The 18,784-nt window shown below is 37.9% G+C and overlaps 1 protein-coding gene and 2 long non-coding RNA genes across 3 annotated transcripts in view; 1 reads left to right on the top strand and 2 right to left on the bottom strand.

Moving 5' to 3' along the window:
* Positions 1-428: 428 nt before the first annotated feature.
* On the bottom strand, positions 429-1,321 carry LOC107688149 (uncharacterized). The gene is made up of 3 exons (XR_001634199.1): positions 929-1,321; positions 711-809; positions 429-510 (listed from the first exon to the last, which is right to left on the bottom strand). It is a non-coding gene; the product is annotated as an uncharacterized LOC107688149 (long non-coding RNA).
* A 551-nt stretch (positions 1,322-1,872) lies between these two features.
* The window catches only part of LOC107688096 (uncharacterized), a 20,346-nt gene continuing 3,434 nt past the window's right edge, over positions 1,873-18,784 (top strand). Inside the window, exons 1-2 of the long non-coding RNA XR_001634196.1 lie at positions 1,873-1,978; positions 5,596-5,601. This is a non-coding gene — a long non-coding RNA (uncharacterized LOC107688096). The remainder of the gene's footprint in view (positions 1,979-5,595; positions 5,602-18,784) is intronic.
* Positions 15,655-18,784, bottom strand: part of LOC107688095 (voltage-dependent calcium channel gamma-3 subunit-like) — a 41,256-nt gene continuing 38,126 nt past the window's right edge. Inside the window, exons 3-4 of the mRNA XM_016485662.1 lie at positions 17,689-17,829; positions 15,655-16,896 (exon numbers count right to left, since the gene is read on the bottom strand). Coding sequence (XP_016341148.1) covers positions 16,403-16,896; positions 17,689-17,829 — 635 coding nt within the window. The 3' untranslated portion in view covers positions 15,655-16,402. The remainder of the gene's footprint in view (positions 16,897-17,688; positions 17,830-18,784) is intronic.

The raw sequence follows: 18,784 nt of genomic DNA, 5'->3' as shown, positions 1-18,784 counted from the left end.
GAAGTGAGTGTGTGTTGAAAAAGTGTTTGTGAGAGTGAGTGTATGTGAGGATGTGTGTGAACTGAGTGTGTGTTGAAAAAGTGTTTGTGAGAGTGAGTGTATGTGAGGATGTGTGTGAACTGAGTGTGTGTTGAAAAAGTGTTTGTGAGAGTGAGTGTATGTGAGGATGTGTGTGAACTGAGTGTGTGTTGAAAAAGTGTTTGTGAGAGTGAGTGTATGTGAGGATGTGTGTGAAGTGAGTGTGTGTTGAAAAAGTGTTTGCGAGAGTGAGTGTGTGTGAGGACATGTGTGAGTGTGTGTATGTAATGCGTGTGAGAGTGAGAGTATGAGTGTGTTTTTACCTTTGCACGAACTCTAGCGTTGCTCCTTGGTCTCATGGGTATGAAATATTCAAGCAGTAGTATGAGGCAAACATCAATTTCAGACTATCGCAGAAGATGGTGATGTGGCTGTTAACTATGACTTGGTTGACAGAAAACATAAAGTTCTCTGCAGTCAAAGGGGAACTTCCTGTTGTTATGCATAAGAAAAAGATAACACTGTGAACACTGTGACAAACTTAAATTCCCGCAAATATTAAATAGTTTTCCTTTAAAAATATTCACACACAATTAGTTATGCATAAGAAAAAGAAGAGATCAGTAACACTGTGACAAACTTAAATTCCCGCAAATATTAAATAGTTTTCCTTTAAAAATATTCAAACATACCACACACAATTATGCAGGGTGTACTTGGAAGTTTGGCACAGTCTACTTCAGAGGGCAAGGTTGTCTGATCCACTTCATGGAACATCTGGTCCTCTCTCGCTGAAGTATAAATAATAAATAATTTATTAAAAAGTGACTTAATATGGAGATACAAGGTTTTAATGAGGAGGGATACGTGCCTATGCCCTATGCAGACACCCAGGCCTGACTGTACATACGATAGTTCAGATCATCAGTGTGATTATATCTGAAAGTAAAACGTGCAGTCCAACTGATGTTAGTTAAGCGAATTTCATTATACAGGCGTAATAACCAGTGCTTGAAGAGGGAAAAAGTGCCGACGAACATAAAGTTACTAACGTTCAAATCGCGCTGGGAGGGGTTGGGTCACTTTAAGCGCTGGTCCTAATTAATCTGTTTCTGAATTAAGAACTTTCATCCAACCTCGACTCGGAAAATAGCATTTTAGAGCTTTTAGACGACGCCTACGATTATGTATATAAAAACTGATTAAAAATATTGCACTATGCGTCGAAGTTCGGTCAAGTTGGCAACATATTCATAGATTCGAACTTACCTGATCAATAACTCCTGAGCTAAACGTTATTAAAACACAAATGACACATCTTTCTAATAACAGTATCGTAGACAACAAGCTAACGACCAAATTTTCCGCAAAACGAGCCTGTTTTTCCCTCAGGGACAATATAGCAGTTAGCCTACTTGGTAACGAAACCTAAAACTACTAAATTATGTAGTAAGATTCGGATAAAATCTAACAAAAAGAAAGAAAAACTACACAGTACCATCTAATGAAACCTAAATTTTAAACTTTTTGAAGATTTTAAATGACTAACGGTACTGGTCAGCGCCGAAGTTTGAAACACACACTGGTTTAACGATTCAAAAAGGTAAACATTCTAAATGCTAGGACTCAAATATAGTAGAAGTAGCATAACCAAATTAGAAAACATGTACTTTAACTTACCTCCTTATTTTCACCTCACATCGAAAATTGAACGCAAATCTGAAGGTGATTCCTTTCGCGCGCGCAGCAGCCCCACTGCGTGCTTAGAGGAGAACGTATCCTTGCGTCAGGGCGGGAATTCCTTGAGTTCGAATATTCAAAGTCTTAATTTTTGTAATTTAGATATTAGCGTATTATTATATTATTATATCACATTATGAAACGATACTGTGGGAATAAATGCGTAATAAAACACTAAACTGAGCAGAACTACTTTGATAAGCGGAAGAAGATGTGGTCAGTCAGTGACAGTAGTATGGAAATATGATTCTTCTTTTGGTCGAATTGATTCTTTCGGGTAGGACGTTTCAACAAACCGGTTCAAAAACTGATTCACCTGCTCTTTTACGCAAACACGCAATGACGTACATATACAAAATGTTATATCAATAATAATTATATAAAAAATATATAAACTTGTTTTAATCAACATATCAATTTCATAAACCATGAAAAGACATAAAGAAGCTGACATCTCACCCCCCATTTAAGTCAGCTGCTTAGTTCACGAGTTAATGAGACTCTGCTTAGAATAAACTGGCAGAAGAAAAATCTGTGCTGATTTGAGGCAAATAATGTGAATCCAAGGCGTAATTTGCGAGTGGGATGACATGCATGCACTGCTTTTTGCTAGGATCGATACTGTCGCAACCAATTTTATGAAATATTATATTATTAATGCTATATATACATATATATATAGAGAGAGAGAGAGCGCACCGATAAATTGGTGTTATGTGGAAAAAAATCTTCAAAAAATATTTTTTGGGGTGTTATGTACATTGACATTTTCATAAAATATATCCAATTTATCTCTAATATATAATCAACAAAATACCATTGAGCAGCAAATCAGCATATTAGACATCTAACAGATCATGTGACACTGAAGACTGGAGTAATGGCAGCTGAAAATACAGCTTTGCCATCACAGGAATACATTATATTATAAATATATTAAAATAGAAAACAGTAACTTTAAATTGTAATAATATTTCACAGTTTACTGTTTTTACTTTTATCAAGTAGATGCAACCTTGAAAAACATTCTTTCCAAAACATTTTTAAAAATTCTTATCAGCTCCTTACTTTCGAATTTTAGTGTACATAAAACACAATAATTTAATCAAATTAATTAATTATTTGCCAACATTCTTATGTTCGTTTACTGCTTGTTACGTAACACTTTAGTATACATGTATAAAAATATTATTTGTATTGTTATTACTCTCCTTAACTGATAAGATGTATTTAATATATTTTATAAAAACACAGACACTGGTGCGATCATTTAGCATCAGACAGGCAGAAATAAATAGCTGAATCAATAGCTGGTTCCTGAAAACTTGAGCATTTTATCACGCCGACTGGGGTGCAGGACAACTCCCAGACATGATGTGCATTCCTCCACTTTATCACACCTCGATAAATATATCTGTGACAAACTTGACAAGAGGAGCCATGAGGGGTATCATATATATTCATACACAGCCCAGTGAAAGTGGAGATGCCTTCAAGCTCTTCATAGCTGAGTGGGATGAAATATAGCTCTGATTCATTGCGGTGTGCTATGTGTGTTGGCAGCTGACATTAAACCATACGGTGAATCATGTGTGTCAGTGTCACATTCCTTGGGGGCTTCAGAGGCCCATGAGAAAGGAGCAGGACTATGTGGATGGGAGTGATGGAGGGGTCTGGCCCACTGCGCCCTGCTCAGGGTCAGAATATGCGCCGAGAAAACAGAAAGCGACAGCATTTTCAACAAACATCAGAAGTGATGGGGCAATACTTTGCCATGACCTGATTTACTGTGATCATTTGTCCACATACAGTACCTTTTCCCCTAAGCTAGTCCCTGGTAAACACTATGAGTAATGGTAACCCAGTGCTTATAAGAGAAAATCTGCTCTTGGCGTTGTGAAAATTTTTTGGCCCATGTCAATTGGCATATTTGGAGCCCAGATCTTGTCATCTTGCTCTTGAGATTTTGCTAACAGCCTTGGATAAGACGGCCGTCTCATAAGAGAGATGAATTTGAACTAGAATAACAAATTACTGTGTCTAACTCACAGGCTGTTAAATACTTGATTTAGTTTGTGTGGCAAACATATGATGCCTTAGTCTTGGTCTGTTTATCTTCATTAGTAAGTCCTAAAACCTGTCCCTGTTCTATGACCTGCTCCATGTGGCAGTTATGACTGAAAACGAATAGCAAATTAACAAACAGTTCACACAGAATGCATCCCACTGAGCTGTTTTAATTGTTTTCTATGTAAACACACACTAGACATATGTCATGCTCACTTATTGCATCTTTTGCAGCATCTCGGCACTCAAGGTAAAATAAGTGCAACTTTAAAAAATGCTTCTTAAGCCATTAAGCCCTGAAGGCATTTTTGCCTCCCTGAGGGTGTTGTTTTTTCAGAGTGACTTTCACAAAAATAATGACCCATAACTGTAGCAAGGAGAGTCAGGTATCATCAAAGGTTGGTATCATTTGAAAACTTTCCGTAGTTTTAGGGAAAAAAAATCTTTACATTTGGACAATCTCCTACTGAGAAATCGCTGATAAAAGTGTAAGCTAAATTTGTGTGCTCAAGGGAAATTTTACATATCTGTTTTATTTGACATTCAATATCTCAGGAAAGAAATAAGGTAGGGGAGAAATTCTTTTTTTGGTGTTGTTCCCCAACATGTTACCTGTGAGTGAATTAAATTTTGTGGTGATATCATGAAGTGATCAAATGTTACAGCATTTTGGAGCAAAGGAAACCTGTTTGTTTAGCCCTTGACACCCTGAAGGCATTTTAAAATCTGTTTTCGTGACATACACAAAAGTAATGACTCGAGTCATAACTCCAAAACCGTAGCAAAGAGAGTCAAAAGGTAGGTATCGTTTGATAGAAATCTTTCTATATTTTTAGGGGAATAAAATTATTTTAAATTCTTTATTTAGAGTATAACATATGAGCAATTTTGCCCATTACAGTTTGGTACAGGCATCGGTACTGCCGTCTACCTACAGCAGATCTCTGTGTGAGCAACAGAGGAATTCCTGGCATAGTTTTGACTCCTTTACACATTTTATAAGCTCTTTGTGAGTTATAACCTGGCAAAAATACCATCACGTATACACATACAACGAGCACATTTAACCCAGCACACAGCAGCTTTGAAAATGTTCGGTAAGTTCACAAAATACACATCATAAAAGCTGTCCAGTCAAGTTTTGAACGTATCGTGTTTTATATCTTGAGGTTTGGTGTTAAAAATGACAACAACAAGCAAACCATTTGTTGTACTTTTTCTTTGGTCTGGACCAAAAGAAGCAAGAAAACCAAACTACAAGTGTAAGCACACCCTTATAGAGTTGTAGAAATGCAAAAAAAGTTTACAGTTTATTTACACATTTTAATTTTTTGATACTTTGCAATTTAAAATAAACATTTAAATGTATGTTAAATAGTCCCTATGTAACACCCGCAATTTGGTAAGTGTGATGCTTCTAATTAAGTGTTAAAAAGATCTCAAGTGGCCAATATGAGTGTGGGTACTGGCACATGCCCTGCTTCTTGCTCAAGAGTGACATGTTTTGAAGATGCCATGTCAATTTAAATGTTTCGAGACCCTGTGTTCTTTGCATCCCGCTGCACGGCATCTCTCGTTTTTATTCACATGTTCTATGTGAAATAATTGCCATCAAATTGTTTTCTCAGTTTGTATTTAGTCTTTAGGGATCCAGTCTTTTAAATAACCTCCCTGTGGTTTTGGGGATTGTTCTATTGAAACTTATTAGTTGTTTGCTATGGCTCTGATTTTCTCTGACGCTAGTTGCTAGTTGAATATTCATTGTGGAAGAGAGCAGTTTGACAGCATTTCACTCGGTTCAAGGAACTTAAAAAGGGCCTGAAAAGATGCTAATTGGTATATCAAAGTGAGTGGGTTGTCCCCTGGTGTTTGGGAAAGAGCCAGCCAGATGTTAGGCTAGTCCTTTTTTCAGTGAGAGAGACCTTCACTTGTTTATGCAGCCCAGTAAACCTTGTTAAATGGGATTACTGATTGCAGTGGGGAGTAGGATGAGAAAGTGTGCGTGTCTTTTCGAGGATGGAAGAGTCAGATACCCACAATGTATGCATCCATGTCCTCACACATCTATGCTGTTGTTCTCAACTTAGCAATCAACTCACACACTCTGTTTAACCTCAGAGGTATATGAGCCTTGTGCACGCAGCGGGGTAACAGGCCCAGGTGTCTCTGTCATCTGTCATGGTATATGGAGACAGCTTGCTTGAGACTACTGGGTGGAGACAGATGCGAACCCCACCTTGTTTTCCCTCATCCAGATGCTCTGTCAATCTCTCTAATTCTCATTGACTTGGAAATACTATGAAGTTTTGGGGTCATGCAGTTTATGTACCTGTGTGATCTGCTCATCTAATTATTATTTTAGATGACATCTGTAGAATTAATTATTTGGTGTAGCAGTTTCAAAGGTTTCAGTCAACTCACACCTACAGACATGATAGGAGTAACATTTAAAGGCAATAAGTGAGCACTAAATATTTAGTAAAAAATTAAAATGTGTTTTTAGAAACAAATTCAAGAGAACTTAAAGCAAAACTTGAAAAGTAAACACTCAGTTGAACTTTAGCTACGCATACATAATTACATACTGTAGAATGTTGCATTTTAAGCCTAGACTATAATGAGCTAAATATATAGACTAAAATGAGCATTGCTATCAGGCTGCTATGTGTAGGTTCAGTGATTTTACTCTAATGGCAATGTATAGGTCCTTTTCTATGCAATTAAAGTGAAATAGCCAAAAATAAATGTAGGAGCCTGATAAAAATTCTCATTTTAGAAGAAAATTTCAGACGGCACTTAGAGGCTTTTGCATCTGAACTCTTCATATATATATATATATATATATATATATATATATATACATATATATATATATATATATATATACACAGTATAACATCTATATGGTATATACACAGAGGCCAGGCTTAAGGGTGACCACACTTCCTCTTTTTATTTCTAAATTGCCTTAAATGTCTGGGTTTTGACTTTGATTAGCTATTGTTCATGCATGCTGAAGGTAATGACTAAAAAGTAGAGTGCCCAGTAGCGTGCAGGCAATCTACATAATCGTCCAATCGTGGGATCGACAGAGAAGTGTGAGAACTGTAGAGAGCACGTCAGTTGGAAAACAAGGCCAAAACCCAGACATTTTAAGCAATTTAGAAATTCCAGCTAGGATTTGTTTGGGAAAAGGTGGATGTACAGTCACCCAATTAAAATACAACACTCAGTTTGATAAAATATCTAATTTTCAATTCTATTATTATTAATAATAAACTATTCACCAAGGGATCTTTGGTCTGAAAAAGGTTGAAGACCCCTGATGCACACTGATGGACTTTGGTGAAAGATAAGAAGATTCAAAAATGAAAGTAAAAAGGGCCTTTTTGGAAAATAAAACTTGGGTCTTTGCCCTTTCACATCGGACTGCTTTTAGTGCTTTATATTTGCCACACAAAATGCAGCAGATATACTGCTGCACTAACAAAATTAGTTCAATTTGTCCCTACTGGTAAGTAACTCCCATCTTTTTTATTCTGCCTTTAACCATGAACACATGCTTAAGGAGGTCTTTACGCTCAATCACTTTTATCTCTAGCAGGGACCATTACGAGGAAGAACAATTTCACCCTGATTAAACACTTACAATCTAAATTAACTGCTGCTAACCATCGAGCACTTGTGCTAGGAACCGTAGAGAGTGAAAGCTTTCATAGAAATCTGTACTGAGAGAAACATCTATCTAAAGATGTTTCTGAATACATTCAGGGGGCCCAAAAATTGAAACCAAAAAGACTGCTGTCCTACACAGTCACTTCAAAAGTTTTACATTTCTAATGAGATAATTAAGAAATTGAGATCTGATTGTAATTAGCGTGCCCACAAAACGGTGTAAATAATTAGGTCTAAACGTTATAGTGTGCACTAGTGAGTAAGAATGGAATTAGGCCTAAACTAATTGGGCAAATTAGTCATTCACAAGGAGAATCATGCATTTCAAATAGACCACCCAGTGAGAGGCTCTGTAATTTGGTGTTTTGTTCCTACGTCACCATTTATAAATATGTATACACTTTTCTCAATGCTTCGCCCAGCTCTCAGCAATTAGCTTTGTTTTCCTTAAATGCTGTGTGATTGTGTGTCCTACATGCGAGTCTTTGTTCTTTGCTGAGTGTTTGGGAAAGCACACACTTCGCCATTAGGCTTCAAACACGAGTGAGTTCTTGTCTATTAAATTCGTGTCTAATAAATTTGATGACGCAATTGTTGGCAAAATGTGGGTGATTAATCTGAGTGCCGCATCTCGTCTGTTATTTTTTTATTATCCCTGTAAGTGTGCTGTCAGTGTGCGCGCTACATCGCTCCTACGTCTATACGGTAAGCGGCTCTCGAGCCAGTGGCTCAGTCATTATCTGTTTACACCAATTGACTCTGCCATTTCCTCAGCCCCTTATCTCTCTCCGTAGCAATTCAAGCCGAGTGTGAATAAAATTATTCTGGTAGTTATGAATAGCTGCTCTGAATGTTGCCTTCGTACTAGAGGAAGCCTATTTAAATGAAGACGTGTTCAGCTGTTCCCCGCATTGCTGACGCTGAAGAAAATGAATAAATAAATAAAAGTCTAGAAATGAGAAAATAAAACGTGGAACTGCAGTGTTACTCAACAAAACGGAGAAGAGAGAGAAGGATGTTCAGCACACCCCCCGAAAGCGAAAATCTGGCGAAATTAAGAGTTACGGTAAAGTCAACAAAGAGTCAAAGCTTTAGCCAACGGCCATGATTAGATCAATCTGAAATAATGGGTTTCCATCACAAAAAAATCATTCCTAAGCCGTTTCCCCATTTCCTGTTAAGACAGCATCACGGAGGGCGGCTTTTATTCATAGATTGACTGCTGTCACAATGACGGAGTTCATTGGCCTCCATCGGTGTGCACTGGCCTGTCTTACAGCAGGAAGTTGAAGATGTGATTGAGAAGGTCACGCTAAATCTGATCCTCCCGCTCCTGTCTGGGCCTTTGTGAAATAGTCTGGGAGGATTTGAGTCCGGGCCGGGGCTCAATCCTGCACGTTAATATATTTGGGCAGGGTGGAGAGATAAGGCGTGTTTTATCGCTAGAAGTTATTTAAAAAATGTTGACACAGCAGCTCAGATTAGAATCTTGCTGGATGAGGCCTGCATTGTCTCTGGTCTGTGATAAAAGGTGCTCTAATATGTTGTATAATAAAGACTTAAAAAATGGTTGAATTATGGGCAGACACCTAAATGTTATGATTGCTTAAAGGGATAGTTCACCCAAAAATTTAATTTACCCCATGACTTACTCATCCTTAAGCTATCCTAGGTGTATATGACTTTCTTCTTTCAGTCAAATCCAGTCAGAGTTATATTTAAAAAAATCTCCTGGCTCTTCCAAGCTTTATAATGGCAGTGAATGGGTGTTACTATTCAATAGTCCAATAGAAGTCCAATAAAGTGCATCCATCCATCATAAAAAAGTATTCCACATGGCTCCAGGGGGTGAATAAAGGTCAACTGAATTGAATTGATGTGTTTTTGTAAGAAAAATATCCCTATTTAAAACTTTAGAAACCGTAATCTCTAGCTTTGGCTAACTGTCGTATGCGTGTACATGAGAGAGGGCGTTCCAGTGGATGACAGGCGAAAGCAGTGACTAACGCGGAAGTGCAGAGGAGAGAGCAAAACAAAACACCGGTCACGAATTAGAAGTACAAAAAGAGGATTTGTAAAGAAAAATGTCAGAGGATTTCGATATAAACAACTTAAGAGATTGGTTTTCCTTTGCTAAACAAAGGAAACTTACTTTGCTCCTGTAAACAAAACTTGGTTCTCACGAGACTAGCATATTCTCAACGGAGCTTTCGCTATGCCTACGTCATCCGCTGGAAGTCCACTCTCTCGTGAATGCGTTTACGAGAGTTAGCAGAAGCAAGAGATTACTGTTTATAAAGTTTTAAATATGGATATTGTGAAAAAATAGTATAAGCAATAGTATAAGCATAGTGGCCAAAACAAATCCTGTCACACTTGATTCATTGCATTAGATAGAACATGTCAAACAAAGTAGCACTGTCAAACACTCAGAACTAACCTTACTTTCCTAAGACACTTTTAGATTTTTTAAACCAGCTGGTCTTGAGGTAAATTTTGTGGATGAATCAAGTCTTCAAAGTTTATCATATAAACATGTCCCACAAAGTTTGACAACTAGAAAGTGTCTAAGAGTTTTTTCTTCATTCTGAACAATCTATTGCTGAATATTTTGAAATAGCAAACTGAAATGTGTTTAAACTGAAAAGTGTGTTTGTGTTAAATTATCACTTATTTACTGATTCATCGATGATAATTTATCAGTATAACAATGAAATAAAAATGAATTTAACATGATTAAAATTTAGGATAGAATGAAACAGAATTATAATGTCAATTATAATATAAAACATGAATTATATAAATACTGTATATATAATTATAAATATATGTTTAGAAATAAATATAGCTATATGCTTGGGTGGCTACTCAGGTTTTTAAAAATGATGTTTAAATGATGAATGATAAAATTAATGATGATAGATTATATATGTAGATAATTCCTTGATGAGATTATTGCTACAGTTTTATGATTTGTAACTTCGAGCTATTGTAATGTACTGTTATCTGTAGACTGCCTGTAATGGTTCACTTATAGACAACTTCAGACTTGAGCAGAAACATCGCCTGTAGAGTTAGTGAGAGTTAAGATGGAGGAAGTGGAATTGACAGGCAGAGATTAAAACATTGTTATGGTGAGGATGGCCGACTATCTCCAGACTCAGGCAAAGAGGAGCCAATCTGCAGCCTGCACTTGCTAAAAAGGGCATGTGCTCTGCACAGGTTGAGCCCTACCTGTGCACGTGCCTGCTTGCTCCTGTAGATAACTCACCCAGTGAATCATCAAAGCCTGTTGCACACATCCAAAAAGCACACATCCAAAATTCCCTTCATCCTTTTCAGCTCAGAAATGAGGTTTTCATAAATCCTCTTGTTTTAATTTTAATCTATCAGTTTTGCCGCTGCTTAACAGACATGCTCAGGGAGCAAAACACTCGCCTTTTCAGACAACACGAAATTTCTCAAAGTTTCCAAGTCTTTTCTTTTCTTCAATCAACCTAGGCACTTTGGAAAAACGTGCCTCTATACCTACAGTTTTGCAAAACCCCCACAATTAAAATTCACTGCAGTTACCAGCTGAAATGAACACGTGGCAGCTGCTTTTGCGAGGCGCCTTGCACAATAGTATATGTTATGACCTCAAAACTATTTACTATAGAGTATGATTTGTAAACTAATACATTGTGTCTTTGCTCCACATGTATGGCTTGTCTAACGTATAAAACCGGTTCGGTAGCTCACCTGGTAACGTTTCACTCAGATGCTGCGCGCTCATACGAGTCCCTTGAAACACGGCTCATGATAAAAGACCTCAGACTTGTGGACTGAATCATACACTGAAAGAAAAAATAGGGCACTATACCGTCTAATTTTTTCGGAATTTTTTCCGTAGGCCTATTTATTTTTTTACAGGTGTTTTACCAGTATTTTCAATTTTACGCTGCATTGCAATGTTTTAGAGTAACGGAAATGTTCGTAAAATTAACGTATAATGTCCTGTATAATGAGCTGCCAGTACTTGTTATGGATTTTATTTTATGGATTTTATTTATTTTTTTATTATTATTATATATATATATTTTTTTTTACAGTGGCAATGTACAGTACAATGGCATGGTTGCTTCAACTAATGCATTTTCGTTTGCCTTTTTAAAACGATGGGTTAGGTTTAGGGTAGGATGTAGGTGCTACGTTATTTTCAAACATATAGAGCATTAACTTTTTAGTGCCACTCCGTATATTTCACTTATTTCACTTATGAAATACCACAACTAATGTAATAAAACGTCGCCAGATCCACGTTCATCTGTTTCAGATAAAAGTGAACAGACTTTTAGCGCCACTCACTGGACATTTCACTTTTGTCACCCCCTTCCCTTATGAAAATTAACCATGGTTTTACCATATATAAAACCAAAAAACCCATTACTATAGTTAAACCATGGTAACCACAAATTAACCATAGTTTAACCATGGTATTTGTAGTAAAACTGTTATGCAAATGGTAATAAATCGGTCAAAAAAACACACACTTGTAATAAAACCATGGTTAACCATTAAAAGTGGATAGGCTAACTAAGGGAATGTACAACATGTCATACAAAGTACTGTAATATCATTTTGCAGAAATGTCACACAGGCACGTTTTTCCATTGTGGTTGAGGGTTGCATGAGAATGTAGATGGTGTCAGGTTAAAGGGCTCAAAAGGGGCAAACAGGTGAAGAGGGAGGAAAAAGGGAAGCACTGCCTGAAAAACATGACCTTTGTGTAATAGTTATCTGGCTACTGCTAGGTGGGAGTGTGCTGGTGGGCGCCCATGAGGAATAGCAATGCTTTTGTTGGTAATCTTTGCACGACCAACCTGTCCTGTTTTGTGTCTGACTCAGATCTCCCTGATCTCCAAAAGACACTCACTCAATACCGCCTGCATGGATGTCCTCGTTCACCCCTGCAAAGGACCAACCTCAGGGCCGCAGACCCTCATTCCTCCCTACACCAAAACAGCCTCTTGAGAGACTCGCCTCAGGTAATGTCAGTGACAAAAAAGCCCACCTGCATATTCGTATTCAGCCAGTCGCACACCTGAGATCATCTGTGCTTTTATTCAGTGCTGTGGGATGATTTTCTCCGCAGATGTGCAGCTATCCACCTGTCTGGAGGTCCAGTGTGCTACTATGACTCTAAACCTTCAGTCTGACGGCTCAGCTCTCACTCACACTGGCCTAAATCAAGCGGCACTGCCCTATTGAAGATGAAGAGGTGCAGCCTAGAGCTCATACGCCACAGACAGGGCTCCTATTGATTTTATAGCACAAGCCTCTGGTAAGCTGCGCTCTCTCTGGCATACTAAATTCCCTGCCCTTCTAGGGGGGCTTGATGAACTGCCCAGATAGCTCTCTCTCATTCCTCGTCAGAAGCACTTGAGCTAGACGAATGTCTTACCTGTGCCTCGTGTGTATGCGACTGACTTAAATGTTTCCCGGAGACTCTTGAAGCTTTTTTTACCACAGTCTCTGATGATGAATGACTTTTTTTGTGAGAAAGTGTTTTAAATGCTTTTCCAGGTTTCACTTTGGAGGATTTATCTTCTAATATATGAAGACAGAGCATTTTTAGCTGGCACACATTCCTTTCACTGACTAGATAGACAATAGTTAAACATCATGACGTAGGATGTCATTGTTTTGCAAACCCACTAAATGTGTGTACCTTCATTGTTAAAATCAACATGAAATGGCATTCACAACCCATTCATTTTACACAATGTGACATATTTATGATTTGAATAAAAAAAAAAGACCATGAAAAGTGTTGTCTGTATAACATGATCTATATGATTCCTCAAGACCGCAGACTGTGACTAAAATAGTTTTAAATGCAACAAAAAATTAACATTAACACTAATAACATTAGCATATGTTTGTTGCATTTCTCACCCCAAAAGGCAGTTTGCACAGAACTTTCAAAATGTAATAATTATTTCTGACATAATTATAACTATAAAAATACTGGTAATTCTCACCTCACACTCATAGTTTTTATTAGAATACATCACATCTGGTTGGGCAGTTGCATACAGCCGCAAAAGTTAAAATATTTCAGTACACTAGAAGCTCAAATTAAATCCAAATATTTGCGAAAAATTTTGCATACGCATGTGATTGGAACTTTAAGTTTGTTGTTTGTCAGTTGATGGAGATAGTGAAAAGGAGACTCTAGAGACTACATCAGAGTTTCATTCACAGCACGAGCCGTGATGTTTGATTCATGAGCAAATGACTATTATAAAGCGAATGAATCAATCAAAAAGATCCACGAAATAGCCTTTAACTCACTGCCTCACTGAACCACGAGCCATTGTCCAATTGAAAGTGAACTAGGAACATCACCTCTAATTAAAATACACATTCATAACAGAACAGAATTTTTATGCAACATGAGGTATTCTAAAAATTAAAATATTTCAGCAATTGTAATGTCATAGTAATATTTGTTTTAGAAAGTAAAAATATTCACTTTCTTTGGAATAATGTGCACTGATAAGACCTGGAATGTGGATTAAGAAAGTAAATTAGGTCCATTTTGATTTCATGTTGACCTCTTCCATCCCTGATTCTGAACCAAAACACTGTAGTTGTGAAACATCATTGCCTTAGTTCCTGCATTATTTCAAATTTGAAGGTTAGTTTGCACACATTTTGTGAAGAAGACAAAGAGTGCATTGTTGGCATTCTTAAAACTGACTTTATTTTTCTAAATCTTTAAATATCTCTCTGACTATTATCTTTATTGATGTAAACTACTGTATTTAAAAGGTGTGCTTTTTTCTACAGCATGTTTCAAGCTGAGACTGCTGTTTTCATTGAGAGGTCACATACACAATGTTGCAGGCCTAAGTGGTGAGTAACATGGCCTAAGACTCTATGGATGTGATTGGCTGAGCAATAACAGTCCTGGGAAGAGGAGCTGATGCGAGGCTGTGATGGAGATGAAGGAGCAAGCGAGCGAAAGTGAGAGACCCGGCGACGGGTGCTCAGAGTAGGCAGAAGAGACAGGCACTACTAGGTGCTCTGATAGAGACTTGAAGGGTTGAACTGTTCAACTGTGCCGAATGCACACCGGTGGACTCCTTCAAATATGAAACACTTAGTTTTGGACCCAGAACAGCACAATTTCACAACATAAAGTGGATCCAAACAAAGGCAACATTTACAGTAATATTCCCAGTGAGGCGGCAGATCGCTAGCATGACTTCAGTAAGCTGCATGAAATAAAACTGGAGATGAGCAACTGGCTTGCATGAATCTGGAGGCTAAAGTACATGCACGTCAGCTCTCGGGGGTTCTGAAATGAGGTGAACTTCTGAAAAAACTACATTATTATAGATGTTTCAGGATCTACTTCCATTTCTACCTAACTGACTCGTGGATTAATAATTGAGACAGATGCGAAGGAAAACTTACTGTATACATTACATCATTAAATCTGGATGTGTTTTGCATACATGAATATTGTCAGGTAACAGTTTTTTTTTATTTAACTATTTTAAGGGCAGATCTATTGTTTTCTCTGTTGGCTGAACTTCTTTAAAGCCCTTGTATGCTTTGTTATTTGAAAACCAAAAGCCCTTGGAGTTTTGATAACATTAACTAAGCAACTAAATTACAGTATACATTTATATTTTGTCGTTAAGTTCAGTATAGCATTGATATAGCATTAATGTAGATAGAATGAGCAGTATATATTTTCAAAGAAGTATTGTATGCATGTTCATAAGCATAGCGTTTGTTGTTGTATTGTTATTGTGTATAGACTTGAACCTGAAAATCCCTTCAGCCCATTTAGAGGCTTGTCTATTCATGATATGTGAATGGTTCAAGTACTCAGGGCAGTTCCTTTTGTTTTTATAACGTTCTGATTTTTATAAACTCTTGATGCCCAGCTTTTGGTAAATGTATGAACAATATTTTCTCCAAAAATAGTTTAACTATAGACAGTTAGGAAATCTACATTTGGCAGCCAACTGCTTTTCTTTTGCTAACAAATGAAAAAAAAAAAAAAAAACTCTACGGTATAGTAATGACCACAATATCCATATTAATAAGCACAAGGGCCTCCAGTAAACCTCTTATCAAGGATATCTCATTGTAAATCACAGAAAACCTTTCCCCACAATGAGAAACAATGTAATACCAAAAAACTTTAGTAGGCTAAAAAAAATTATATTTAATAACAAGCATTTTAACCCTGTTATAAAAGTTTATGCAGGGGAATATGGGGGTTTCGCAATGGAAATAATGGGAGTAAACGTAAAAAATAACAGAACTGTGTGGATGGCATGCAGAGCCCGGCCAAGTATCTTGTGGGCAGTGTGTAGGTGGGATGAGTGGGGGTGATCAGCATGAGACAGTGGCACTAGTTGTGGGCTCAATTTCCGACCTGGGAGAGAAACCAACAATGTATACAATCTTGTGAGTGTGAGGCAGCACTCACCAGCTATGGGCTACTGAGCTGTGCATAAGGCGAGTATCGGGGCAGCCTTTCAGTTTGTCTGTCAGAAGCGTTACAATCCTCCCCCTCAGAGGGATTCACAGTTACGCTGGGCTACCTTTGCGCACTTCAGGAACTCCAATTGCAGAACAAATGACATTGAGGAGAGGACTAGCATTCTACTCGAGTAGCCCTTAGGGGTAGGGATGTGTGAGTCAGGTGAAACGACAGAAACAGTGACTGAAAAATGAGGATTAAAAGGAAGCACCAATGATCTAACAATTACCATCTATATTTATATTTAATGTTATAGAAAGAGGGTTATAGCCCTGCAGGCCTCGAGTGAATTCTTCTTCCTGCTGGGGTCCAGCTCAAGTCTGTGGTTGTAACTTCCTCTGTGCTTATACTTTCTCAGACTGGAGTGGTCCTCCTGTTGGCCGCATCTTTGAAGTCCTTAGCGTTGGAGTTGTGAGCCTGCAAAAACTCCCTCTCAGAGTTGAGCAAGGCACCCATTGCCGCCTTGGAGGGATCCCTGGACAGGGTGTACATAGAGATGTCTGCCGCAGCGGGGCCCGTGTACCCGCTCTTGCCCATGGGCGAAGCGTCACGAGAGGCAGGCTCACTGGAGCGGCAGCTGGAGCGTCTGCGGAATCGATATCTGTAGCTGGGGATGCGACTGAATGCTGACTTCTTGATCAGCTCGGTGCAGGACTTGGCGCGCAGCTTCCGGTGTTTCTCGATGTACATGTGCACGGCGAGCACGCCCACCATCTCGGCCATTATGAAGGACAGTGCGCCGAAGTAGAAAGACCAGCCGTACGAGTAGCTCTTCTTCGAGTCGCTCTGGCCAGGGTCTCCCGAATTGGCAGATATGTACACGATAATGCCGATGATGTTACTTAGGCCTGTGTGAAGAGTAAAAACAGAGGAGAGGGCAAGAGAGAAAAGAGAGAGAGAAAGTTACGGCTCAGCATGCAGCTGTGGCTCATCATTCCATATCATTACACAAGAATGCATTACTTATCAGCCATGCGGAACACAGAAAAAAAGAACAATTGAAACATTTGAATTAGCTTTTTATCATCGCCATCATATTGAAGGGTAAATAATTAGCAGTTTGCCATGAACTATTTAGATCATAACCAATAGGATGAGGCGATTCGAAGCACATTGTCGTGTACAAAGCAACGTTCTGTCATCGGCAGCACATTCGCTGCAATCATGAAGATTTATTCATCATAATTCAATTGTAATGGAGGGAGTTGGGCTCATTTGTGTGCTCATGAGGTCCTAATGGGTTCTTCTCTAAATATTTGACCAACATGCAGTTCTGTTTGAGGATCTCCGTCTGTCACCCTTTTCCAGGCCAGAACTACAGCAGTGGGTCAATATGCTGGCCTGCTGTTTGTTTACACTGCTCGAGCCGGCCCATCCATTTTTTCTTTGTCAATAATCAGAGTTAATCTGGGAAGTCAACACAGATCTGCAGAGTCTACGGGGAGGATGACATCCTAACCTGTCTGTTAACTAATCCATTCTCGACATGCTGTGTTCTGAACCCAACGATACTCTCTATCCGGTGGGGAAACCCTGGTTCGGACAATTGACTGTTGTTTGGAAAGACTGAAATATGCTAAAGCTAAAAATATAAACAGGCTGAGTGTGCTAGCACTGATGCAGTGGGTTTAATCTCTTACCAGCAGAGACAAAGAAGATTCCAGCACTGAGGATGACATTGTGTCTGCTCCTGTAAAACTCACCGGCAGCCACACACAAACCTCCCATGAACAGAAGCCCAACGCTCATGATGGGGAAGATGCTGGACGCTCTCACTGCTCCTGAGGGAGATTAGTGATTAGCGATTAGTTAACCACATTAGTGTCAATGTAAATAGTACAGAGGGAAACTCACCATATACAAAGTCAGAAAGTATTTTTATGTGAATGACAGATCATATGCAAAGGTCCATTATGCTTAAATTGATTATTTAGAAAACAGAGCATTCTGGTTCTGGATGCTGATTGGATACAAACTGTACTAAAATAAACAATATACCGCATTTATGGTGCAAACACCTATCCACCCGCTACAATGCACAGCACACATAGAGGCCAAATATTATCCTTACACTAAAAAAAAATCTAAAAACAATGTACTTTATGCAGTGGAATCTTTAGGCGGTAACATCTAAATTAATTGATTTTATTCAAGTAAAAAAAATGATGAACCTAGAGACTACAAATATAAATTTAAGGGTTAGATTGGATGGAAATACCTCCTTTAGGAAATAAGGAGGTATTTATATGCAGTATAATTTTACAGTATAGTTAGAAAATATATTTTATATCTAACAGAAGCAGTTATCTTCAGCATCATTACTCCAGTCTTCAGAGTCACATGATCCTTCAGAAACCATTCTAATATGCTGAATTGGTGCTCAAGAAACTTTCTTATTATTATCAATGTTGAAAACAGTTCTGCTGCTTAATATATTTGTAGAAACTGTGATACATTTTTTCAGGATTCTTTGATTAATAGAAAGTTCAAAATAATAGCATTTATTTAAAATAGATTTTTTTGCAACAAGTCTTTGTTGTCACTTTTGATAAATTTAATGCATTCTTGCTAAATAAAAGTATTATTTTATAAATAAAAAAAAAAACGTACTGACCCCAAACTTTTTGAACGGTCTTTTAGCTATGGAAGTATTGGTAATATATGATGACCTCTCATATTTTATTTCTTGAATATACATATACATACATAATTCTGTCATTATCTATTTACTTTATG

This window comes from Sinocyclocheilus anshuiensis, unplaced genomic scaffold, assembly GCF_001515605.1.
Source record: "Sinocyclocheilus anshuiensis isolate Anshui unplaced genomic scaffold, SAMN03320099.WGS_v1.1 scaffold249, whole genome shotgun sequence".
NCBI classification, from domain to species: domain Eukaryota; kingdom Metazoa; phylum Chordata; class Actinopteri; order Cypriniformes; family Cyprinidae; genus Sinocyclocheilus; species Sinocyclocheilus anshuiensis.
This window is presented reverse-complemented; position numbering and strand designations above follow the sequence as displayed.